Source organism: Strigops habroptila, chromosome Z (assembly GCF_004027225.2).
Source record: "Strigops habroptila isolate Jane chromosome Z, bStrHab1.2.pri, whole genome shotgun sequence".
In the NCBI taxonomy this organism is placed as follows: domain Eukaryota; kingdom Metazoa; phylum Chordata; class Aves; order Psittaciformes; family Psittacidae; genus Strigops; species Strigops habroptila.
In genome coordinates this window covers 34956607-34982777 of record NC_044302.2, presented here as the reverse complement: position 1 = coordinate 34982777, position 26171 = coordinate 34956607, and the positions used below count along the sequence as shown (strand labels likewise).

Sequence of the window (26171 nt, the reverse complement as noted above, 5' to 3'; positions counted from 1 at the left end):
ACCTTCCTCACAGATTCTTCACTAGGTGTTTGTTTGAATCCATTTCTCTGGGCTGTGTTGCTGATGGATATTCATCAGCTTCCCCAGGCAATTCGTGATACTATGTTCCTACTGGTAGAAATCTTTCCCTTATGTTGTTTCCATGTGTTGTTTCCAAGTGTCAGGGAAATCTTCCTTGCTGCCATGTGAGAGTGATCTTTTTTGAAGTATAGTACTTAAAGCTATATGCAGAGTGCTAGATCTGATTTTAACAGCAGGATAGAAGGGTTACATTTCCTGTCTTGTAGTCCTTACCGTAACACAGCTCTGTATGTTGCTGTTTACCAAAACAGAGGGAAGTATTGACTTGTGTGTAACTTGTGGTCTTCTATGATTCTCTGCTGCCCTTTTGCTTAGCTGCATATTGCCAGTTACTGCCCCTTTGTTTTTTTTCCTCATCTGACAATAATACTCTGTGCTTCTCTTCTTGAGAATGATCTCACTTTCTTCACAGGTGTATTAGAATCACTTCACATTCAGTTTCGAAAATATGAGTTTTGAAGGCCCAACTGACTTCAGGGGAGGTATCCTGTCTGTCAACTGGATCAGGGGCTTTTGTTACTCATGTATCCAAAATACAGAATTCTACTTATGAAAGGAAGAGTTCAAAGCAGTGAGTTTTTGCTGTTGTTCTGGGACGGAAAGGCGGGGGCAAGGGAGGGGGAATTGCTTCCAAAAATTACTTCAATTACTTTTGGTAGTGGATAAGGATTCATTACATGTGTTGGCTTAACTTTGCTTTAATAAAGACAGTTACATAAGCTGAAAGACAGTAATGCAAAAATAAATCTTTGCACCTGATAGTTTGCTGAATTGTATCTTTCCATCATGTAAGAGTTTCAAGTACCTGAACTTCCACCTTGGAATTCTCTTATTTACTGTATTTATCCAGGAGAAGGGAAGCGAACGCTCTAATTTCTTTAAGTGTGTTGAGGTCATCTGCATTGACAAGAGTAAACGTGAATCTTGTCTGCTTCAAGTATAACAAGGGTTTTGTATTTTGTTTAATACTGTCTTCTATTTGCCAGTGCTTCTATTTCAGCTCCAGAGAGATACTTCTTCCTCTAGAAAGCTTGTAACTGGAACTGAAACAAATGCAAATGTGAAAGTCATAGGCAAAGGAAGAAGACAGGACAGATTGGCAGGTAGCTGTGTGCTTTTGGGTTTTGTAGTAGGTAAGTAATTTGAGTGTGAGAGAGGGAAGGAAATGGACTACCAGTATGCCTTTTATTGAGAATAAGGACTGAAATTCTGGGTAGCTTCTGAAAAGCAGTAGGCAAAAATTACTACTTCCATGCCCTTGGTTTAGTACATATATTTAGAATGCAAAAACTTGTGATGTTGCAGAAGGAGAGAGTAATGAAGGTTCAGCTGATGACTGGCAGCCTGTGTTAATACAGAACACATCACTACAGGGACTACTGTCAAAGTTAGGCTTTTTATTATTAAAGTTGTAATACTAACTTTCTAAGGGAGGATGGGGGTTTGTTCTTAATTAGTACATAGTGCATACACTGTCCTTATCTTTAAAAGCTTTTAGTACTTCAGTTACTTAATCTTCCCTCTCTCTTGAGTTGAGATTTAATGTGGAATTTCTGCTGAAGCTACTTGTTGGGATAAAAGCTGGAAAAGCAGTTATTGTGGCAAGCCAGAGCTAGCATATGGTAAAAGAGATTTACATGTCATACCAAAGTCAGGATTGAGTCAAAGTCAAGGAAGAAGAAATTAATACATTCAAACTATTTACAATTTTGAGTAAGAAGGTAATGAGAGCTGGTCTAAAATTGGAGCAAGTTGGTGCAAATAAACGAGGAAGAATGCAGAAGCAGCTAGGTGTTGGAGCAGCTAGATAGTCAGAGGACAGTGAAAAGTCAGCACCTGAATGGTTGCAGATCAGTGCCAGTGAAGAGTGGATCTGTGGCTCAGGGATTCAGGGGCTTTGGCAACAGAGTTTGTGTAGGGATTCCTACCTCAAACTGCTTGCATCTGGCCTGGTTCTACCATGTCCGCTATGCTAGTGCAACTCTCTGTTGAGCTTTAAAAAAATTAAGGCTGAATTAGACCCTCAAAGAAGGGCTTTTGGTAAAGCTGGGTAAGTTCATGCAGGCTGATTTACAGCTTGACAACCAACTATTGCAACCACAGCTGAAGCTGCGTCAGAGCAAGCCAGCCTAACTCTGCCTCCTTGGCTGATACCTGTGTAAAGGGATTCTGTGCATCTATGTTGATTGGAAGAGCCTGGGTACAAGAACAGGAACTGTGCAGAATCTTGAACTCTAGAAGGATGTCTAAAGACAGAAAGGATCTGTATCAAGATGGTGGTTTGTAGCAACTTGCCCATTCAGACACCTCTACATGGGTGTGGTGACTGGGCTTCACTTGTCAAAGGAGTTCTAGACTTGAAGCAATTCTTTGTCTCTACTTCAACCCATGACTTTACTGAATACTAATTGCCCTGTGAATATATCTAATGCATTTCACTCAGAGCAACCATTTAGACTTTACTGCATATGCTTGATTTCACTATTGTTTTTATGGTGCCAGCACCTGTTCCCTTTAAAGTCTGGCAAAATTTTTCATAGTTTGGGAAGAGCTGTGAACTATATGTGCTGATGGTAGAAGATCACTAGTTGAGATTAGGAGTATGCAGACAATGTCCAAAATACTGATTTGCTTCTTTTAGCTTGCATATGGACTGATGCTTTGATAAATGTAGAAATTTAACTATTTATGGATTGTAATATTTCAGAACCTCAGTTCCATACAAAATGCATACAAAACTGCAAACCTCAGGGGAAGTGGAAAATGGATACTGATATTGAAGTTGAACAAAGCTGCTCTTGGCTTGCAGGTGTTCACTCTATCTCTTGGTATTTAGGAAGTCTCAGATCAGTATCAGAATATTTTGCAAAGATCGTGCAAAGAACAATCTCTTACTAATCTTTGATCTGATTTGATATTCCATGGAGACTGGAAATTTGTCCCATGATAAAAATTGCAGTGGGAGGGTGCTCTGGAACTAAATCCCTCCTGCAGCCCTGGGAACGCAGAACCTTCCTGTGCTTGCCTGTTGCCAGATGACTGACTGTGCACCACTGCTGCTGTGGTTTCCAGCCCTGCTGCTGCAGGGAGCATGAGCAGGGAGCATGAGCTGGTTCTGATTTCTTCCTGCTGCTGGAGCTGAAGACTTCTGCGGATAGGGCAGCCTTTCTCTTAGGAAGAGGTCTGCAAGGCATGTGGGAGAGTGTGCACAGGTGAGGGCAGAGTGAAGCGGAGAATGAGAGAACTGACTTAGAAGTGTCAGTATCTAATTCTGGTACTGTATATTAGTGTCATAAAACTGCCTTGTATCGCAGTTTTACTGTTGCTAGCATTGTTTTTGGTTATATCACAATTGACAGGGTCAGGCTGTTATTGTAAGTATAAACATGCTGACAATAAGTGTGCACACACACTTTTAAATTATAAGTTTAGTTTGAGGTGATTTAAGTAAGTGTGAAGAACCTGGCAGTGTGTTTGAAATTAACAAAATAGAAATTTGCTGTGATTAATATTTTCATTAGGTCTCTAAATACTGCTAAATGCAGAATTATTCTTGTCATTAAAGTGGACAATAAGTATTTCCTTTATTCAGTATTCAGATATCTTTAATTGCCTATGCTGTGTTTCCAAATTTAGGCCCCAGAGGAAGAAATGCCTGATTCATGTTTGCTGAAAGGATGCTTGGCACCATTGAGATTCCAGAGCCTTGAAATGGTCAATCTGTTTGAAGGTTCAGCCAGCTGCTGTTTTAGTCATGAACAAAATAATAAATTTCTGTAATCTGAGAGGTAAAAGATAAGTTTTATTTTCATTTAAAGCCAATTCAGTGGTAGGCCAGCCTGTCAGCTTGTGGAACAGGGACCACAGGATACTTTCAGCCTTGGGCAAAGAAGAGGAACTATACTGTGTAAAAACATCAGCTTAGTGGAATCTACAGCTGAAAGGAGAGTGCAACATTACCCGAAAGGTTAATGAAAAGACAATTAATGCCTGAAAAATAAATCCCTGAAGCATATTCCATTTTTAGTGTACATGTAGCTAAGCTGATATCACTTGTGGAAATAACCACCATTCAACTATCCTAGTGTTCTCAAATATCCTAGTGAACAGCCTAAAGTCTTCACTAAAAGAAAGACTTTGAAGAAGGAACCTTTGCGTGAATAAATCTAATCCTTTAGAAAAACATTTAATTTTTGCTTATGTTTTGGTGTACTGATTTTGGCTGGGATAGAGTTACATTTCTTCACCGATGCTGATGTGAGGGCTCTGTTTTGGGCTTTCGTGCTGAGAACAATGTTGATAACACAGGGATGTTTTAGTTCTTGCTGGGCAGTGCCTATACAGACCCAAGGCCTTTTCTCCTTCTCACCCCACCAGTGACAAGGCTGCCCAGAAGTTGTGGGGGACACAGCCAGGACAACTGATCCCAACTGACTACAGTGATGTTCCATGGCACCATGCTCAGCAATAAAACTGGTGGGGGGAAAAGGAGGTTGGCCAAGCTGCTGTCTTTATCTCAGCCCACGAGTTTTCTCACTTCTACCCTTCTGACTTGCTCCCCTGTCTCACTGGGTGATAAGGGAGTGAACAGCTGTTAGAGGTGCTTAGCTGCCTACTGGGGTTAGAACATGGCATACGGCTTTGAGATAAATCCCAGACAGTGAAGGGAGATTCTAACTGAACGTTCATTATTTTGAGGAGTAATTTACCAGTCTATGTAGTTTGAAGCTTGTGAGCATAATAATATTTAAACAATTTCAGCATTAATTTGCCCATAGTGGTAAGAGGGGGAAATTGCCAGTAATATGTTGTTTTAAATTATTGAAATATTCCTCTCCCTTTTGGAATTTTCTATGGCTTTCTTCTGTTAACTGAAATGGGGCAATTTCTCCACCATCCTGAGCAGTGTGCTTAGAAAACTGAAAATTTTCCATTCTAATTCACATTTGTTTAATTCATGTGCTCTTGGAAGCTTTCAATGCCAGTAGGAATGAAAGAGATGTATAATATTGGTTACAGATTAAGAATATTGGACAATACAGTTTAAAAGATAATATGAATATTTTTTCACCTGCAACTTGTGAGTTGATCAGGGATATGCTTTCATAATGATTCAGAATTAGTTGGGTAAGGAAAAGGTTGTTGAATGTGAGTTCATTGTAAGTTTCAGCCAAATGGCATTCATATACTTCTGGGAGTAAATGCAGATTTATTATTTTATTTTTTAAATTGGTAATCTAGAAAACAGTAATTGTGCGTTCCCGTTTCAAATTTTGAGTGTGAGATCCTGTTCCTTGCCTTGTGGAAGAAAATGGTTTCTGTAATTCATAGAAGTAAAAGCAAAAAGAACAGTTGAGTACATTAAAGGAGATTTGGTTTTCCTTCTATGTCAAGTGTTGGTGAGATTGAGACCTGAATGTGCATACAAATGTTTTTATTTTTTTTAAAATGCTGGGAAAAATCGGAGTGGAAAAACTTATGGGTTATTAAAAGATTGAAAAAACCCACTATTTAAATATTTGAGGCTCCCTTTGCATGTCCTAAAAAAAAAAAATAAATTCCAGTTAAATATCTTCTGCAGCAGAATATTATGACAGGCACCCTTCCTCCTTTCCCGCTTTGGGATGAAAACCACTTGAGACTGTTCCCTCCTGGCTTCTTCTCCCTGCTCCATGCCATACACTCATAATTTGGTTTTCCCCTTTTGTTGCATAGAACAGGCCTAGGAGGTTATGTTTCTAGGGTTATGGAACAATTTTTTTAGTAGAGTTTACAAAACTCAGTTGCTACCACCTTAAATGGCAAAAAATTGTCAGGTGGGTAAGGGAAGGTTTTCAGTATTTCAGCTCTTGGAAGAAAGGCCAGATTTTGTTCAGATGTTCAGAAAAGTTTAGATAAGCTATGATTAATTTATATAATTTTTACAGTTGCTTCTATGGGCTGGACTCTGCTCCAATGAAATGTTGCCACCCAGGTATATCAGAACAGTTCTTGGAGTCACAAAGAAGTCCAGCCTGCCTGCCCCTGTGGCAGTTGATATCGCCTCAGTCAGGAGGTAGGGGTGCAGTCACAATTGGTGCCTTGCATCTGCATGGGTGGTGGTGATTAGTTTGCGTAGTGTTGTAGATATGTCATGCACTCCTTGAGCCCAGAAAGCTGCTTCTCTTTTTCTAGTATGCAGGATTTGAGGGATTTGAGAGTATATGGGAGAACAAAAGGTCATGCAGAGGAGAGTAAAGGCAGGTCTCTGGGTTTCAGTGGAAAAGGACTGGAATCCTGTTGGAGGACTATGCATGTAACTCAGCAGGGAAATCCAGTGATGTTAAATTTGATTCTGTAAATTAGAATGGTTTTGGGGTTTATCTGTAAGATTGTGTTCAAGGGGATGGATAATTTCTGAATGTTTGAGTGCTGGGTTGTTAACACATGTATGCATGCCTCTACAGTTAACCTTGAACATTGTATTACTTTTGAAAAAAACAGTGAGGTGTTTTTTGTGGGAGAGGACAAATTGGTTATGCTAATCAGGTGGATTTGGACTAGATTCTGAAGCTTTCTATGTTACAGCCTGTAGTTTGCTGGCTTTAGGTGGTGGAGTCCTTAGTTCAGTATTTGCAGAAGTAAAAAGGAAGCATGCTGCTCTGCATCAGTGATTAAGGCAGTGCCTGAGGAAGGCTGGACCTACCTGTTTATGCACTGTGCATTTTTAGGAGACACTTTCTCCTCGTTTCCTTAATCCAGCTCTGGTAATCTAAAATGCTTTTCTGCTTTATGACAGCTGCTAATGATCCTTTAAAGAATTCAGGTGACTGTAGTACCCGTTTGAAAAGATAGAGGGGTGTGTGTGTATAAACATCTTCGACCTGAGAATTGAGTAACTAGCCTGTTCCCATACCTTGATTATTTAGTCACTGGTGTGTTGCATCTGTAAGACTAGTCAGTGTTGCAGAACTGTGTCTTGTCAGCAGGTATTAGGTGTGTTTTGAACAGGCCTACTAAACCGAGCTACTGAAAGAAGACAGAGTAATACCCACTTCTATGGTTGTGCTGTCCTGGAAGGACTGGAAAGAGGATATTACGTGTCTTGGGAACTTGATTGCCTAACGGGTTTCTTTGTAAATTGGTCTCTGCGTTCACATGACTAAATGGCTCATTACAGGAATGCAGGCAAATGAATGCATGACTCCTCTTATTTTGAGATATTTTGTATCTAGGTGGAAGTTAACCTCTCCTGTAAACCAAATGTGACAGACCAACTTTTAGTAAATGTTGAAAGCTTTCAGTATATTGATCCAACATATCTTTCCCAGGGCAGAAGAATAACTGCATGATGTATCTTAAGAACAGTTGAATACAAGATGAAACAAAAAAAAGTGTAGTACATTGCACTCAGCTTTGAAGATTTTTCGCATGCTGTGAACGTCAGTTTTAAAAAAATATAACATCTGCTTTCAGAGAGTTTGACTCTCAGGAGCAGACCTCAGTTTTTGAACAATACTGGTCTTTTAGAGAACAAACTAAAATTAAGAATTAGGCAGTTATGTTGTATTTTTTTTTTTTTCCAACCACTTGTACTGCTGTGTTTGAGGACAGATTTCTCTGTTGCTATGCCAATTTACTAATCTAAGTGTTGGATTCTGCTCTAAGTTTGGATGTGGCTGCTAATTGTCAGCTCCCTTTGGCAGTCTGCTAACCAGCCATGTTATAATCAGTGAAAATTTAAGAATTATTACAGCCTGTTTGAATAAAAATGACTTGCAGGTTGACTTAGAAGGATATGGACTGGCTAACTAATTAGGAAAATTGCCAGTCCCCTTTTTCTTGCATTAATTGCAGAGACTTCTGTTTTTTTTTTTTTTTTGTTTTTTTTTTGCAAAGATGATAGAGAGTTTTCAACTTTCAAAGAATTGCAGAAGTATCATAGTTAATAACAAATTGACAATTTTAGCTTTTGTTATTTAATGTGGATGGCAGGTTTGGACAAATACCTGAAAATACTTTAAAAAATGATATGTAATCAAACTACATAGATAAATGAGAAAAAAGCCTCTGATACCTGCTAATTTTTTCTGCAAATATTCAACTGAGTTGCATCCCAGATCTGTAGAAATACGCCATATCATCATATTGCATTTAGTGAGGGGCATGTTTGGACTTACACAGTGTTCATGGAACTGGGCTATGGTTAAAGAGGTTTCATGTGTGGGAAGAAGAGTGAAAAGAAGACATGACTAGGATTACATGGTTAAAGGGAGATTTAGAGCCATAGATATAATGTGGTGAATAATAGCACAACATTTTTGTAGCAAATGATTTCTTAGAATTGGCTAAAGATGACAAAAAGTGAAGCTGACAGCATTAGATAAAAGGCTCCTCATGTTATAATATTGTTAAATGTTGCAATTTTAAGCAATTGAATTGTAAATATTTGCCTTTTAATTTTAAGCACTAGAAGTATTGTCACTGTTGCTGTCAATTCAGCTGGGAATGAAACTGATATTTTACTCATGTGGCAGGTGTTTTACTGTGAGTGTAATCTTGTTTGGTTTACTCCAATTGTATCTTTTTCTATGTCAGGGTGGAAGAGAAAGTGATTGTATCACATTTCTTTCCCTGGAACTTGCATTTTTTTTTTCTTAGACTCTGAATCTTCCACCATCATTATACAACTCATGTTTCTGTGTTGGTTTGGGTTTTGTGGTTTGTTTGTTGGTTTTGTTTTTTTGTTTTTTTTTTTTTTTTTTTGTGTGTTTTTTGTAGTTTGTGTTGTCGCTTTTTTTTTTTTTTGGAAAGGGGTGGTGGGGGTGTGGTGGTTTTTTTTCTTTTGTTTGTTTGCTTGTTTGTGTGTAGGTTTTTTATTTTTTCCATGGAAATTTGACTGAAGTGCAGAATTGCTAGGAAATGTTTTCAGAATTGCCATGCTGGCAATTGTAGACCAAAATCTTACAGGATGTTATGTGTCTGAATCTCTTAAGACTAGCTCCTACCAGAAATTCTAGCCTGCAGTAGGTAGCTTTCTTCTATTTACTTCTTCATTAAAGCTTTTAAGGGATCATATGATTTCTGAGAGTGCAGCCCCAAGAAAATACTCCCTTTTTTTTTCTCCTTGAATTTTATTTTTGTGAGTTATGCTAGGTTAGAAAACTAACAGAGTCAGTCCTAGTAAAGAGACAGCTTCAACAGTGAGGCTAGTTTAAAACAAACAAACAAAAAACCCCATAAAACCCCCCCAAAAAAACCCCAAAACAACAAACAAAAAACCCCTGTGCTTGGACTCTTTGATAGTTGGTACGTGTGCAGTTGTATCTTTTAGGCAGTCCACATAGTAGCTATTCTGCTTGAAGCTGCATAAAATAACTGCTAATAAATAGTATCTTTGCATATAGATATTCTCTTTCAAAAAGTAGTGGAGAGATCAGTTTCATAGTTAGGAAAGAAAAAAAAGCTTTCTTTTCTGAAGTTCAGAAAACTGTGTTAAGGGTTGCAGACTTTATTTTCATGGACTTCAGTGTCTCCTTTTCAATTTGACTCCTTGAATGACTACATTGTTAATTCCATATCTTGTAAAGATTAAAAGTGACTTAGAGGGACACAAAAAGCCACTGAGCATCTGGAATACTGAACTTCTAAATGCATTTGTACAAGCAACAGCCTTTGGATATGAACCATTCTGTTAAACTATTAATAATGAGTCTTTTGGGGGCCCTGGTTTTGGTTTATGAGACAGTAGTAAACCAAAACAAACAGAAATGCGCCAGAAAGTGAACCTGTATGGGTTTTCACTGTATTTCCGATTTGAAATCAGGTGCAGATAACTAGAGAATGAAACTCCATATCCTAACATCCTTGGAAGTGTTCATGGTCAGGTTGGACAGGGCTTTGAGCAACCTGGTCTAATAGAAGGTACCCCTGCCCATGGCAGGGAGCATGGAACTGGATGAGCTTTGAGCTCCCTTCCAAATCAAACCATTCTATGGTAATAGCTGATTCTACTGCTGTATTAAAATCTCTCTTCATTACAATATTGGCAGCTTTCCCCCACTGTTTTTCAAGTTTACTTATACAACTTATCCCATGTTTTCTTGGCAAAAGCATTAAGATCCATTAATAAAGAATGCTGCTATAATAGGAACCATATGTAGACAATTGCCTTGTATGGCCATGCCTGCACATACTACCTAGTGTGAAGAATAACTACCTAGTGTGAAGAATAAACCCTTCTCTCTGGGACTTGAACTCTTGTTTTAGAAGGTGTAATTTGATTAATTGTACTCTTTCCATCACAGAGGTAAGCCAGCTAGGGCTAGCTCAATTTTGCTGCATTACCTGAAGGCTTTTCCACTGTAATGCTTGAAAATTTTTTTGTAAGCTGACAGATGTGTTGTGTCACAGCTATGTGCAAAAGTGTATTACATTGAAACAAAACAAAACAAAAAAAACAAACAAGTGACATCTGGGCTTTTTTTTTTCTTTATTTTATGAAGTCCTTTATTTACTGCAAACATGTTAAGACGGGGGCAAGATTGCTGTTTTTCAGTATTTAGCGTAGATGAAAATTCTATTATATGTTTTCACAAAATATGTGCTGAGAGCACTCCAGACTCTTGATAATTTTATGGTTAGTGAAGCTCAAGACTTTAGGGAAATGGGAAATTCTTGCTAAAAAATTATATTAAGGCGTTGGAGAAGGGGGAAATTATCAAGTCATAGTTTTGTCTAACAAGTCTCTCTGTCTTTTTCCTCCATAATCTTACATAGCAATGGGTCAAGAAGCTGGCAAAACTACCTGGCCCAAATCATCAAGAAGATATCGGACTATTACAGGTAGAAGATATGGAAGAAGGTATGCCTATGTTGGTTTTACACCATCTTCGAATAGCCAGGTCAGAGACGAACATCAACATAATGAAGACTGCAAACAATTAGAATTGGAGGATATTCAGAAAGAGAATTCTTTACGTACGTGCATATCTTTGTGTATGTCCATTCAATTCTCAAATAGGATGCTTGGGAGTGGAGGAAAAAGGCACACAGAGGAAATGTAAGGGGAAGGTGATAGCCGCTTAACATGTGTAAAGTACAATTCATCTGGCTTTATAGAATGAAACTTAGCAAGAAGGCAAATTAAAGTATAGTCTATCTTAGGCTTTTTAGTTTTGCCTGAGGAAGGGCGTTCTTGAATGAGTTAATGCTTTCTAACCAACCAGATAACCAAAACGTATAATTCAAATTATTTTTGTTTTCAAATCAAATAACAAATCATGTTTGGGAGAGAATACCTAATCTAACCTGTTTGGAACTAGGCTATGAAATATTTGACATATGGGCCAGGTTGTTCTGTCTTGGTCAACTGTCATATAGTTATGGTGGGATTTAGTTTAAGCCTATAAAACATCTTTAAAGGTTATCTTTCTATTTGTCTATACCAGTCAGAGCAGTTCCCTTATTTAATGAATATAGAAAGCTAGTATTTCCCAAAATGTCTTTTGTGTTTTCAGCATTTGAAAAATAATTTCATAGAGAAGTACAAAAATGGCTTATTGGATTAAACTTAGCCTCATCTCCTTGAGTGTATGAGGTTTTCTGCTAAAAAAAAAAAAAAAGAAAACAAACCAACAACCCAAAAAAACAACAAAAACCAACCAAACAACAAACAACCCTTTTTGATATAGTCTCAGATCTCCCAAAGCTGCAGGTCCTGCACTTGGATCACAACAACCCCATGCAATGCTACAGGCTTGGGATTGCTACAGCTGGAAAGCTGCCTGGTGGAAAAGGACCTTGGGGTGTTGGTCAACAGCCACTTGACTATGAGCTGGCAGCGCACAGCAGCATCCTGGCCTGTATCAGCAAGAGTGTGGCCAGCAGGACCAGGGCAGTGATTGTCCCCCTGCACTGGGCACTTGTGAGGCTGCACCTAGAATCCTGTGTTCAGTTCTAGGCCCCTCACTACAAGAGAGACATTGGGATGCTGGAGTGGTCCGGTGAAAGGCAACAAAGTTGCTGAGGGGTCTAGAGAGCAAGTCCTGTGAGGGGTGACTGAGAGGACTGGTTTAGTTTGGAGAAAAGGAGGCTAAGGGGAGACCTTATCTCTCTCTACAACTACCTAAGAGGAGGTTGTAGTAAAGTGGGCGTCAATCTCCTGAGTAACAAGAGGGAATGGCTTCAAGTTGCACCAGGGGAGGTTTAGATTGGATATCAGGAAAAATTTCTTCACAGAGGTGGTTGTCAGGCATTGGAACAGGCTGCCCAGGGAAGTGGTTGGGCCACCATCCCTGGAGGTAGTTAAATGACATGTTGATGTGACACCTTGGGACACAATTCAGTGGTGGATTTGGCAGTGCTAGGTCAACAGTTGGACTCGATCTTCAAGGTCTTGTCCAACCTAAATGATTCCATGATTCTATACATTAGCATTTTTTTTCCCCCTTCCTTTATAGACTACTTCGTAACTGTTTTCACCTTCTAATTTTCTGGGACTTTTTGTTGTTTTGGGTTTCTTAGTTGTTTGTTTGGGTTTTTTTAATAATTGCATAGTGCTAATATAACTCTGTCATGGTATTGATCTTGGAGATTGTTTTGTGATGTAGATAATGTTGGGGTGGTTTTAATTTTTTGTAATTTTAACATTATTGCAGTTGGTTTTTTCATACACTTTCTACACTTTCATCTTGTTAAAGGTTTATTTTCTCAATACAAGTGTTGGCACTTGTGGAGACCTTCCTTGTGTCTATAACACTACCACTTTTCTTGTTTCAGTAACTTAGAAATGAGCATGCTATTATTTCAGGGGTCACAAGAAATGTACATTTTAGAGGGTGTTGTCTCCTTGTTCTTAATACAATTGCTTTGTTTATGAACTCCTGAGTGACTCATTTTCTGTATTAAGTCTAATAACAAATTGCCTTTCCTTTTATATTTTGTCTTTTTTTTCATGTTATGACTTTTCACATTCATTTTTCAGAAATGTTTTGATTCATTTCCCTTACCTCAACTAGGTTGCATTTTCCCCAATCAGTAGTTATTTTTTGATGGGTGGGTACTACCTAAAAATATGCTGCATATTTCCTTGCTAATTTGCATAACATCTTATATACATTTAAGCAACTATGGAAGATGGGTAGAAGGAGATATCCTTGGAAATATTAAAAATCTGTCTGGATTTGGTCCTTGGTAACCTACTATAGGTGACCCTGCTTGAGCAAAAGGGGTGAACTGGGTCTCCAGAAGGGCCTGCCTGCCAACCTCAGCTGTTAGTAATTTTGTGAAGGAGCTTCAAGATTTTAATTAGATAAAATGTAATGTTACAGTATTGCTTCCCGCAAGTCAGACTTCTAGAGCTGAGAGTCACGGCTCTCATAAGAGTTCAGCCTAATAAGAAAGCCTACACATGGATTAGCTATTTAGATGAGATGTGCTATTTTAACCCTTGGAATACTCATTTTACATTATTTCCTACCTCCATCTGTTTTTGAAATAACATGCTAGAGAATCCCTTCAATTAACCATGCATGTCTCATTTTTTTTGCACCTTGTAGTTAAGTTTCAAAATCTCTTGATGAGAGTACTCAAAATTTTAAAGTCTGTATTAGTTATGCAAGCCATTTTATGTTGAAAAATAGTTTGGACTATTGCCTTGGTTAGGAGTTTATGAATTAATTGAACTAAGCATTAAATTCAGAGTAGGAGCAGTATACATATTTTTACTTTCTATAACTCTTGCTGCTGGGTTTGTTTATTGTCCCTTTATGCAAGAGGTGTTCAAGTGTAATATAACCAATCTGAACTTGTGATGATGGTAACTACTAACTGTAATTCCACGTTCATCCCTGCTATTATTTGCTTCTTATGAGGAGTTGCACTCACAGCTGCATGTACAAAATATATTACCATTAGTATGTAATTTATAGTAGCAAGAAATGGATTCACCTTAGTGTGGCAGGAGGCACAATTTAGCTAGTTAAGGAATGGATAGTCCAATTTTTATCTTACAGAAAGAAATATTGTAGGCTTTTTAATCTTGTGGTATTCAGCTTTCCTGTTTGTATCTTAAAATTCTTTTTTATACAAACAGTGTAAAATGCTGCTTATGAACATGTTCCTTTAACATGTGGGGTCTTTCTCATATCACAGGTTAAGCTGAAATTATAACATTAAAGTCTCTTTCTATATGTTTAGTTTATATAACTGAGAACATAAATGTATTAGTACAGAATGACTGCATCTCTGGTAAATGTTTCTTTTTATCAAGTTGCACTGCAGTCCTAGTGACCTATCCTTTCTTTTTCATGGGCAGTTGTTGTAGATGAGAATATTTTTATTGGATTTGATTATTCCAATGCATTCTTTCTTACAAATTTCTGTGAAGGTCCCAGTCCACCGGTTCAAGTTTCTTCTGGTTTATTAGATGAGCCTTTGTTAGAAAATACTGGAACTGGAGAACCTCTTTGCGAAAGCGTATCAAGCCAAACTTTGGAAGCGAACACATCGCCATTTTCTCTATTCTCCTATGGTCTGGAAGGCAACCAAATCTCAGGGAACTTTATGAATCCTTACGAAAATTCTGAGGACCTTGTAGAGTATGCGACTGATGGGTGTAATGTTTGGAATGGTCAAAATGGAATTGCTTTTGTAAACGTGGACTCTTATGAGCCAGATGGTGGTGATAGAGAAGATCCTGCTCAAGACGAATTTTCTTTGGGAACAGAAGAAGCAGTTGTGTTTCGCGAAACAATAAATAAAATATTTTCCGAGTTTGAAAAAGGCATAGAGTCTTTTACTGAATTACAATCTCAATCGTCCAATCTCAATCACAGTGTTACTAGAGAATGTTGTGAAGAAACAGGACCAATGCCTTTAATGAGATATTTTAGCATAGATTCAGACTTGGCATGTCCAAACAACAGGACATTTAAAACATCTGCTGAAGATCAAGCTATACTGAAAAGTAACCCAAGTGATGCTGTTCATGAGCTACAGCAGATAAAAAATATTTCAACAGAGAGTGTTGAAATCCAAGCCCCTATAGCAATTGCTAATGAGTTAAATGTTAGTGAGGACCAGGGAAATTCACTTGAACTAGTAGTGAGACCTAAAATAAGAAAACAAAATACTTCAAACCAGTTGGAGAGAGAGAGGCTTCTTCTTAATGATAAGGAAGGGGAAAATAGTTCCTGGAGAAGTGAAATTGATGAAGTTCAGCAAGGGTGTGCTGAATGTGCCTTAAACAGCAAAGAGATGAGTTCTAGTATGTTCTTTGGCTCCAGAGGGCATGAAGGTCATCGAAAGAACACAGAACTAAGGAAAAATGCAGCAGCTCAAGAACGAAAAGGTATTCTGGAAGATAACACCTTTTGGGATGGTTTCGAAGACTGCAGCAGACACTTCTCAATGTACCACAAAGATGAAGACAGGTAAAATTTAAGTTTTATTTGTTTTAGTATTTAATCTTTTGTGTACATAATGCGCAAATCTGAATAGTTTGTTAGCAAATGGGACAAACTCAAGCAATTTCAGTATATGATCAGATAACAAGATGCCAACTTTTCCTTTCAGTTTTTCTTCACCCTTCCTCAAGTCCATCTAAAGAAATAGTAATATGCATACTTCTAGTAATGTAAAAGGCCTTTCCTTACGTTTAGGGCCAAAGTGTCTTACCACTAAGGAAGATTACTTGTTTGTTTTATTTTCACTGGGCAGATGGAGGGTAGAGAGAGAAAAGTTCGTTCAGCATGGGTTTTGGCAAACCATGGGTATTTGAAAGTTCCCTTCAAGACTTGTTTTCAGAATTTGTTCTTTTTGCAATCATTACAGCATATTTATATTCTTGTCTCCAGTCTTTTGAAAGAAATTATTCTTCCTTGTCCTATCTAAAGAATAATTTGATAGGATTTCTTATAATTCCTTTTTTTGATGATAGTTCTTTACACTAGTAGGTGTTTCCAGAATGACTGTTGCAGTTTCAGATCTGTACAAATGGCTCCAACCTGGACACCACGGTCAGTATTCAGGCTTCTCCTGTTCTGAGCTCTCTGCCTGGAAGACAGATTAATTTGGATGAGATTTATGTTGATTAAATTCTACTCATATAGTGCTGGTTTAAGAACTTTTCACTCTGGATTGGAATGGTGTAACTGAAGTATTTGAAGTTGGAAGCATTTCTAACGTTCTGTTCATATATGGTAAATGCAGTAGTGTTGGGTTCTTTTGATTTTTCTGTTTTCCTATTTTTCTTCCAGTTTGCTTTCATCTTGTTGATTCTGTTCTCACTGCATTCTTAACATGACATGTCTTCTAGATGTTGATGTGGTTTTTTTTGTATGTGTGCTTGCCATTAGGCTTCATAAGCTAACCTGCTTACTGTAGATTGTGTTTCCACTGCTTCTATAGAGAGAAAAGCATGAAATTAGTCTGCATAATCTCTTGTCCTTAAAACATCTCACAGTCCCACTTATGAAGAAACAAAATCCTTAAGGCATTGTAAAATGAGGTGGTAGACTTAATTTTGGGTTTGTTTTTTTTTTTTTTCCTTGTTAAATAGGTGAACTTGAAAATAAATCCTTTCCTTCCTTGTAAGGTTTACTTTTTGCAAGTTTTTGTTACTGCATGATCCTTTCCACTTCTGAAATGCCGCTACTAGAAAATTAAAATGCAGTGGAGAAAATGGAATTGTTTTACATTTATAGCATGATAAAAAGAAGTACAGATTGCTTGTTTGAAAGCGACCATGTTCGTCATGATGGCAAGAACTAAACCACTAAACAGGGAGCATGTGTGTTCTTTAACTTAAAAAAATTTACTTTGTTTTTTAAACCCTCTAAAGATTTATCCCTATGAAGTAAATTGTCAATGATTACTCTGTACAAAGGGGCAGTATGGTTTTCTGGTCTCATAAGGTAAAGTTTTATGTTTAAAGGGTTAAGCCATATTACATGTTTAAATATCAGGTTAGATGTGCAGCTCGTTTTCACTCATGTCCAATTCAGGGAGAAACTCACCCTGCTGATTACTGCAGCCTGAGCCTTCACCTCACATTTTTGCTTCCGTGAGGTGCCTAGCTATTATGATGTTAGCATGTAAAAGCTACATGTGGGAAGGAGAAAGGCTTGTGTATTTGTTAGGACCACATACGCTCAAAGTTGGAAGGGTCATGGTAGGTCCCCAGAGGGCAAGGGTGGTGGGAAGAGAATTGTACCAACTGGCTTCCTCCATTTAGTTTTAGGCCATATGGCAAGTACAGGCCAGTTCAGCCGGGGAGAGACTATTCTCAGAAAATATATCTGCAGATGCCTAGTTAATTCTGTTTTGCTTTTGACAAGTGACAAGTCTATAACTCTTTAACCATTAAGTGGTGTTCTGCATCTCAGTAGAATTGGGCATAGTTAAATCATAGAACCATAGAACAGTTTGGGTTGAAAGGGACCTTCAGAGGTCATCTAGTCCAAGCCCCTTGCAATGAGCAGGGACATCTTCAGTTAGATCAGATTGCCCAGAACCACATCCAGCCTGGCCTTGAATGTCTCCACATGGTGCATCCATCACCTCTCTGGGCAAACTGTGCCAGTGTTTTGCTACCCTCATCATAAAGAATTTTTTCCTCACATCCAGCCTGAATCTCCCCTCTAATAAAACCATTATCACTTGTCCTATCGCAACAGGCTCTGCTAAAAAGTTTCTCCCCATCTTTCTTGTGGGCCCATTTTAAGTACTGAAAAGCCACAATAAGACCTCTCTGGAGACTTGTCTTCTCCAGGCTGAACAGCCTCAACTTTCTCAGCCTTTCCTCATACAAGAGGTGCTCCATCCCTCTGATCATTTTTGTGGCCCTTCTCTGGACCCTCTCCAACAGGTCCATGTGTTTCCTGTACTGAGGACTCCAGACCTGGAGGCAGTACTGCAGATGGGGTCTAAGGAGAGTGCAGTAGAGGGGCAGAATCACTTCCCTTGACCTGCTGGTCATGCTCCTTTGGATACAGCCCAGCATCTGGCCAGCTTTCAAGGCTGCAAACACACACTGCCAAGTTATGTCCAGCCTTAAATCCACTAGTAGCCCCAAGTCCTTCTCCTCAGGGGTACTCTCAATCCCTTCATCCCCAGCCTGTATTTATACCAGGGGTTACCCTGATCCAGGTGCAGGACCTTGCTCTTGGCCTTGTTGAGCCTCATGAGGTTTGCATGGGTCCACCTCTTAAGCCTGTCCAAGTCCCTCTGGATAGCTGTCCATCCCTTGGGTTTGTCAACAGCATGAAAATCCTAAGTTTGGAAATTTAAACATTCACTGTTCTTTCTTTGTTCATTATTAATTACTTCAGATTTATCCTCTTTTCTGGTTTGAATTAGTAGCTTTGTGTCAACTTTAAAGAAAGCAAATTTGACTAACAACAAAGGAATATTATTATAAACTGTTTTGGAAATTCCTGAATTACAAAATAGAAGAAGATTTGAATATTTGGGCTCATCTTACAGTACATTTATCTAAACTTTAAAAAAAAAAAAGTGCTAAAATGTTAGCATTCAGCTTTAGTTGGTACAATATGAAGATGCATTACACTGTATAGAAGAGTTTCTTAACAGATATGATGTCTATTGTAGTTCTTTTAAAAGGTCCAAATTTAATGAATATTCTCATTTCCATCAGTTTCCCTAGTTGTCAAAATTGTGATAGAAAAATATATTCCTGCTTTGAATTAAAATGCTTCCACGTAATGTGTTTTGATCTTCTTTATTCTTGTAAATCTCTCAGTGTATAATATGCAGTTTTTCAAAAGTACTTGTAATTCATTAAACGGCAAGATTTCTTGGCATTTGCTTGTAATATTAGATAAAGTGAGTTTGTAGGGGTAGAGAGAACATTGATAGCAACAGACATACTGTATTTACCAGATTGAAAACTGAGCTGCAGGTGTTGTGGATTGCTGTGTAAGATGTGCTCTAATATGCATGTTTGCATATTGGTCGTTTTCTATCACTCTTTGAAAGGACATAGCTACTTGACTGCTTTGAATTTTGGTAGCTGTCATCTGCCACTGAGTATGGAGTGAATCTTCTAAGTAGCATTACCAAAGATAACAGTAGATAAATTCGTTCTTCTTGAGATTCTGCCAACATCACTGTTTTGTTTAAGCTGCCCACAACATGTTATTTACTGCCCTTTTGTGTGTGATGGCTGAACAAATTCTTTTTGAAAACTTCTCTGTGATTTATCTGTCCAGGCTAGTGAATTATATAATTTTCAGTAAGACATCCATTGTATCTTTATATGATTTTTTTTTTTTTTTTTTTTTTTTTTTAAAAGGACCATTGTATATGGCTTAAGGGCTATGAGAGCTTTTAAGTTTTGTCTGGCTGAGAGGTAAGGCTGATATTGATTATTGTTTGTTAAGCAAGCATTGGTTTCTCAGTGTCACTGCTGTTGTTTTATCTTCATGTGCTTGGAGAAGGATGTGTAGACTGGGTCTGGGTTTATTTTGATGAGTTTTCATGTATTCTGAAGATAGTGGGGGAAGAACAAAACACTTTGCAAAGCAAGATGGGCAGAATTCTTTCTTAACTGATCATTTTCAATCATCTGTTTACATATACTTGCCTTGTAGTACATCTACAAATATTACATACTGAATTTCTCTTAGATAAAAACAGACTATATTGAGAGCAATGTTCATAGAAAGTAGGAAATCACAGAATACTTGTGTTTATTTCCTTTCCTCTTAAGCAGAGTTTGAATTCGCACCCTGTTTCCTTGTTTAAATTGCAGCTCAGAATGCAGTGATGGAGAATGGTCTGCAGGTGCACCTACCTATTTTACTGCTACAGAAAAAGACCACTCAAGTGATGAGAGCTGGGAAACTATTCCACGCAGGGAGAAATGTGAGCCTGAAGTGCAGAACAGCAGCAGCAATGGTGTGGAAGAGGAGAACAAAGACTACTGTTCACAAGGAGGGTGTGGTTTTATTAGCTAACTTCCTGTAATTCTGACATGTAACATGGTATCCACATGACACCATGCAGAGTAACAAACTGTAAAAGTAGTTACTGTACTAGCAATAATAATTTGCCTACATTTAAAATTATCTGAATGCTTATATGTATTTCAAATCTGGAAAAAATGGCATGTCATGTAAACATTTCTATTTAATGAAAGATTCAGAAATAATGAGAGGGCATTGACATGTAGATTTAACAGGGATAATAGACTTGATGTACTGACTTTAAAAAACTATATTATGCCAGTTAATTGTAAAGACATACATGTTGCATACACATCTTTTGATACTTCTTGGTACTCCTCAAAAAGCAATTGTTTATCTTTGCTTTATTGATGCCCTTTATTCCTGCAGCCCTGTCAGTGGTTAAAGTAAACTTGAACTACTTATTTACTGAGAACTTACTAGAATCGTCGAATCACAAAATGGTTTGGGTTGGAAGGGACCCTAAATATAATCTGGTTCTAAACCATCTGCCATGGCCAGGACACCATCCACCGGACTAGACTGCTCAAAACCCCATCTAACCCAGCCTTGAACACTTCCAGGGATGGGGCATCCACCACCTCCCTGGGCAACCTGTGCCAGTGTCTCACCACTCTCACAGTGAAGAACTTTTTTCCTAATATCTAAACTTCCACTCTGTCAGCTTAAAGCCATTCCCCCAGTCCTGTCATTATAGGCCTTCCTGAAGAGTCTCTCCCCATCTTTCTTATGGGCCCTTTTTAAGTACTGAAAGGCCACAATGAGGTCTCCCTGGAGACTTGTCTTCTCCAGGCTGAACAACCCCAGCTATCTCAGCCTTTCCTCATCAGAGAGGTACTCCATTCCTCTGATCTTTTTTGTGGCCCTCCTCTGGACCCTCTCCAACAGGTCTATGTCCTTATGTTGGGATCCCCTGAGATGAATGCCGTGCTCCATGTGGAGTCTCCCCAGAGTGGAGTAGAGGGGTAGAATCCCCTCCCTCGATCTGCTGGCCATGCTGCTGAGGACGCAGCCCAGGACACAGTTGGTTTTCCGGGCTGTGAAAGCATACTACCGGCTCATGTTGAGCTTCTCTTAAACCAAGACCTTCAAGTCCTTCTTCTTAGGGTTGCTCTGAATCACTTCTTTGCCCAGCCTGTGTTTGTGCTTGGGATTGCGCTCAACCAGGTGCAGGGCATTGCACTTGACCTTGTTGAACTTCACGAGGCTGGCATTGGCCCACCTCTCAGGCATGTCAAGGTCTCTCTGGATGGCATCCCTTCCCTCCAGTGTATCGACTGCACCACATAGTTTGGTGTCATTGGCGAACTTGCTTAGGGTGCATCAGTCCCACTGCCCCTATTGCCAACAAAGATGTTGAAAACCATGAGTCCCAATACCAACCCCAGAGGGATACCACTTGTTGCTGATCTCCACTTGGACATTAAGCCATTGACCACAACTCTTTGAGTGTGACCATCCAGCTAATTTCTTATCCGCTGAGTGGTCCCTCTGTCAAATCCATGCTTCCTTCAATTTATAGATGAAGATGTTGTGTGGGGCAGTGTCAAATGCCTTGCACAAGTCCAGGTAGATGACGTCAATCACTCTTCATTTACCTGCCAATGCCATGACTTAATCTTCAAAGGCCACCAAATCTGTCAGGTATGATTTGCCCTTAGTCACTGACCAGTGACAGGATGAGGAGCAATGGCCATAAACTGAAACACAAGAAGTTTCACCTCAACATCCGTAAGAACTTCTTTACATTGGGAGTGGCAGAGCACTGGAACAGGCTGCCCAGGGGGTTGTGGTGACATTCAAAACCCGCCCGAACACATTCCTGTGTAACCTGCTCTGGGTGGTCCTGCCTTGGCAGGGAGTTGGACCAGATGATCTCCAGAGGTCCCAATCCCAACCATTCTGTGATTTTATCAGATCTGCACCTTATTGACTTCTGCACTTTCAGATTCCTTAGATGATCTTAAACCTCATCTATTCTACCATGAGCAGTTCTTCATTCTCCCAGTCCCTGCCTGTGCATTCTGTGGCTTGGGTGGTTTTGGTTTAGATGCTTTGTGGAAAGAAAAAAAAAATTGATCATTTATTTTTAGTTTGGGTTTTTATAAAGCAACAAGCCATGCCTACGTATTCTTTCTGTTTCTTCCACTCGTATGTAGACAATACCTATTACAAGTAGTCCAAATGGCTGATACTGCTTTTTTTAACATTGCTTTCTGTTAAGTTTTGGAGAATTAGTGTGACTTTATGAAAACATTATCAAAACTCATCTGTTTCAGAAAGGTTCATGTTTTTGATGTGAACAGCCTGCAAATGTACCCATTTCTAACATGATTCCTGTTTATTTGTCTTTTCATAAGGAAAGTAGACTTGCAGCTCTGTGGCTTTAAACATTCAGGTGATTTGTGCTCTTCTAGAAAACACAGGAACGAGAGGAATCTTACTCCTTATGCAAATAGATTTTCTTGCGAATAATATCTTTTTTCATTTGAGCCAAGCTTCCCCATGAAGGCTGTTCCAGGATGTTAAGATAGCTTTTCTTTTTAGCAGCTTTACAGACTTCTGGATGAATAAGAAAAGTTTAGTACCAAACTTACTAGCCCTGGCAGGGATACTGCCTGTACTAGGGAAAATGCAAAACAAGATGCTTACTGTACTACTGGCCTTGAGGATTAGACTAATTTTGCCATAGAATCATGGTGTTACTAGATTCTGAATCTGGAGTTGATACCACTGGGAATTTCTTTGGGTTTTTTACAGCAAGTGATAAATTCTTGATATGGGCTCTGCAGTCTGGGAAACATGCATCTTCAACCCTTGCAATATGTGTAACTTTTGTTACTTGCATGTGTTTGTAAATTCTGCTAGCTCTTTAGTTTTAGCTTTTCATTTATTTATTTGAAGGGAACAGACATTATTGGAGGAAGGAGAGATTCCTCGGTTGCAATACCAAGAAGAAGCAGAAAATATCAGTGATGAGGAAAACAACCTAATTCATGATTTTGTGTATCCTGGATTCTTCTTGTTGGATGGAAATAACAATCTTGAGGATGATTCCAGTGTGAGTGAAGATCTGGATGTGGAGTGGAGGTATGCCTTTGATAGTTTTATGCATTAATTTCAGACGGTTTGTAGTTACTGTTTTGCTTTTTATGTAAGATGTCAAAGACACTCATGAAGCAGTATGCACATGCTTCAAAGGCTGATAAATCTGAGGTTTAAGGCGTAAGGAACTTCAAGTGCTGTGTGTCTTCTGATGAGAGAAAAAGGATGTAGATTTACTAAATCAGGCTGTGAGAATCTGAGAAATTCTGGTGCACTAAATATAAAAGGGATTGCTGTACATTTTTCAATTAATTTTCAAGGTGGTAAGTACAGTGGAAGTATAACAAAAGTAAAGCAACAGAAATGTAATCAGTATTCAAGTCAGTGCTATTTCATAATTGGTCTTTCCTCTTTCGCAGCTGGCATAGCTTAGATGTTATAAGCCTATTCTATTTCTCTTTGAAATGCCATGCACTTACCTAATCTCATAGTTTTGAATGCATGTCCCGATTTTCTGTCATCAGATTACTGAAAAATATTGCAATATATTCATTACAAAAATTCTGCAAATACCAGGGAGAAAGTGATCAGAGACACTTGCATAGCCTTATTCTAGAATAGTATAATGTGTTTGTTTAACAGTGAGCTAGACAGAGTGCTTTCCAGTGAGATTTAACACTTGTTCTCTTTTACTTATAAAAAATACTATAAACTGCAGCATAGGCACAACAAAAACTGGTATTTTCTCCTTGTGAAGCTATATTGTGAAAAAGCACAACAGGTACTAATGCCTGAAAGTCCAAGCTAGAAGTAAAGCATGTGTTCTTACAGCACCAGGCAGCAAGCTAGCAAAGGCATTGTAGGAAAAAGACAAAATCTGTTTTTTCAGTGTTGGAGGTTAGCCTTGGGAAGCTTCCTAATTACTCAAAATAGGAAAGAAAATGCTTCTCTAATAACACATTAAGTTTTGTCTGCTGACCGTATGCAGATTGGTACATGGCTTTTTGCCTGGTTTAAGATTTGATATCTGAACATTGAAAGCAGAACTCAAAGCAGCTGCCAAGCTATGAACTGTGACATACAATGTAATCAAAATCTGAATGCTAATTGCAAAATGAGCTTAACATACACATGAAATTTACTAGCTGAACTGTATGCCCTTTTACTCTGGAGCAGTCAATGGTAAAAGTTGCCACCATGTTTTCCTGAAGTCTATATTTTCTTTAGTGTACCAGTATAGTGGAAGCAGGCGCTGTTGGGCAGGCTGCAGGGTGGCCTCTATAAAGAGAGGCTGGGTCTGCCCTATGTAGGACACGGTCATAGCTGGCTCAGGGTGGTACCTCTGCGAAAGTGTATTTCAGAAAGGACAGACAACGCTGCACAGCAGAGTAAGAGAGAGGAGTGAGGATGACAGAAGCAACCCTGTAGATGCCAAGATGAGACAATAAGGGGGAGGAGGTGCTCCAGGTGGTAGAAAAGGGATTCTCCTGTAGCCCCTGGAGAAGACCACAGTGGAGCAAGGAGGTGTTCGTTGAAGGAACTGTGCCTGTGGAGAACCCAAGCTGTAACAACTGGTAAAGGGCTGCAGCTTGTGGGAAAGACCTATACATGAGCATGTTTATCCTGGAGAACTGCAGCCAGTGGGAGAGACCCACACTGGAGCAGGAGAACTGTGAGAAGGAAAGAGTTAAAGAGAAGAACTGCCATGAACTGGCCACAGCCCTCATTCCTTATTTATCTGGATTGCCTGGGGGGAGGGAACATAGTGGAGTCAGGAGTGAAGAAGTGAAGAAAGGGAGGGCTAAGGGGAAGGTGTTTTAATTGTTGTCTTTGTTTCTCACCATCCGAATCTATTTTTATCAGCAAAACCTTTTAGTTAAACTAAGGTTCCCCTCTGAGTCTCTTTCACCTGTGATGGTGATTCATGAGTGATCTCCCTATCTTTATCTTAATTCATGATCTTTTAGGCCTATTTAAACACTTGTCTGGTTGAGGTGGGAGAGTGAGAGAGCAGCTGGATGGGCAACCAGCCTAGGTCAACCAAACACAACCACCTCATGTGAGTGTATGCTCACAGTTGTTAATAGGTGATGTGCAGTGATTTGATGTATCCAGCCCTCATGTTATTACTGTTTACTTTGAAATGAAGACCATGGTTCCCAACTCATTTTTTTCAGGCTACTTAATGAGTTTGGTGATGGCCTAGGACTTGCTCAAGCTGTTCCCGATGTGGATCCTCTCACACTTGAGGCACTAGAGGGACGCTTACAAGAAGCTATGGAGGTATTAAAATATTCTTGGCGATATTGTATCGGTGATGTTGAATCCTTTTTCAGCATAATCTGAAAATCAGGATAATTGAGGAAAAATTATTTTCCTGGTTTAGCTTGATCTTTCAGGACTGCGAGCTTGAAAATAAATGTTAGAGGTTTTTCTAAATGATGTAGTACAAGAAGTCATTCACCAGTGCTACTCCTCTTAGAATATGTATTTATTTCCTCTTAAAGGAAAAAAAAGATACGCATTTCTACCAGTATAAACATGTAATTTAAATTATTCTAAGAATGTTGCCGAATTTCCCTTCATAACAAAGGAAAGTTCTTACCTGTATCTGTGCCTATGAGTTGTCCCAGCATTATTTTATTGCAAGAGTACAACTGGATGTCTCATATTTTTATTCCTTAGTAGACAACTTTTCTGTGTTTGACTATCTTGACTCCATGTGGCTTAAATTAAAAATAAAACGATACAAACAAAAAACCAAAACCAAACCAAAAGTAAACAACAAAAAAAACCCCAAAAAAACCCCAAAACCAACCAACCAAAAAAAAAAAAAAAACCAAAAAAACCAAAACACCCCCCCCCAAAAAAAAAAAAAAAACCCACCCAAAACAAACCCAGAAGCAAAGAAGCCTTTTATCTTGTTCTAATCCCATTTCATCTATCTAACTTTGGATAAACCAGAGCATTTGTTACAGAGAGCGAGCATGGTTATGATCTTTGTCTTTTTTGTGTTAAATGACATTGGTTACTATCAGAGTGAATACAAAGCTAGCTGAAATTCAGTTTGATGCAGGG

The 26171-nt window shown here is 38.8% G+C and overlaps 1 protein-coding gene across 20 annotated transcripts in view; it reads left to right on the top strand.

The window, feature by feature from the left end:
• The window catches only part of PJA2 (praja ring finger ubiquitin ligase 2), a 47693-nt gene that overhangs the window by 9320 nt on the left and 12202 nt on the right, over positions 1–26171 (top strand). For 6 of the 20 annotated variants that reach the window (XM_030469805.2, XM_030469799.1, XM_030469806.1 and 3 more), the window contains 6 exons: positions 10840–11040; positions 14450–15494; positions 19376–19432; positions 19835–20020; positions 22953–23138; positions 25271–25376. In XM_030469805.2, the coding sequence (XP_030325665.1) occupies positions 10842–11040; positions 14450–15494; positions 19376–19432; positions 19835–20020; positions 22953–23138; positions 25271–25376 (1779 nt within the window). In that variant the 5' untranslated portion in view covers positions 10840–10841. Of the gene's footprint in view, positions 1–493; positions 653–10839; positions 11041–14449; positions 15495–19375; positions 19433–19834; positions 23139–25270; positions 25377–26171 lie in introns of all 20 variants that reach the window. The other 14 variants (XM_030469803.1, XM_030469800.1, XM_030469801.1 and 11 more) reach the window with 8 other exon arrangements.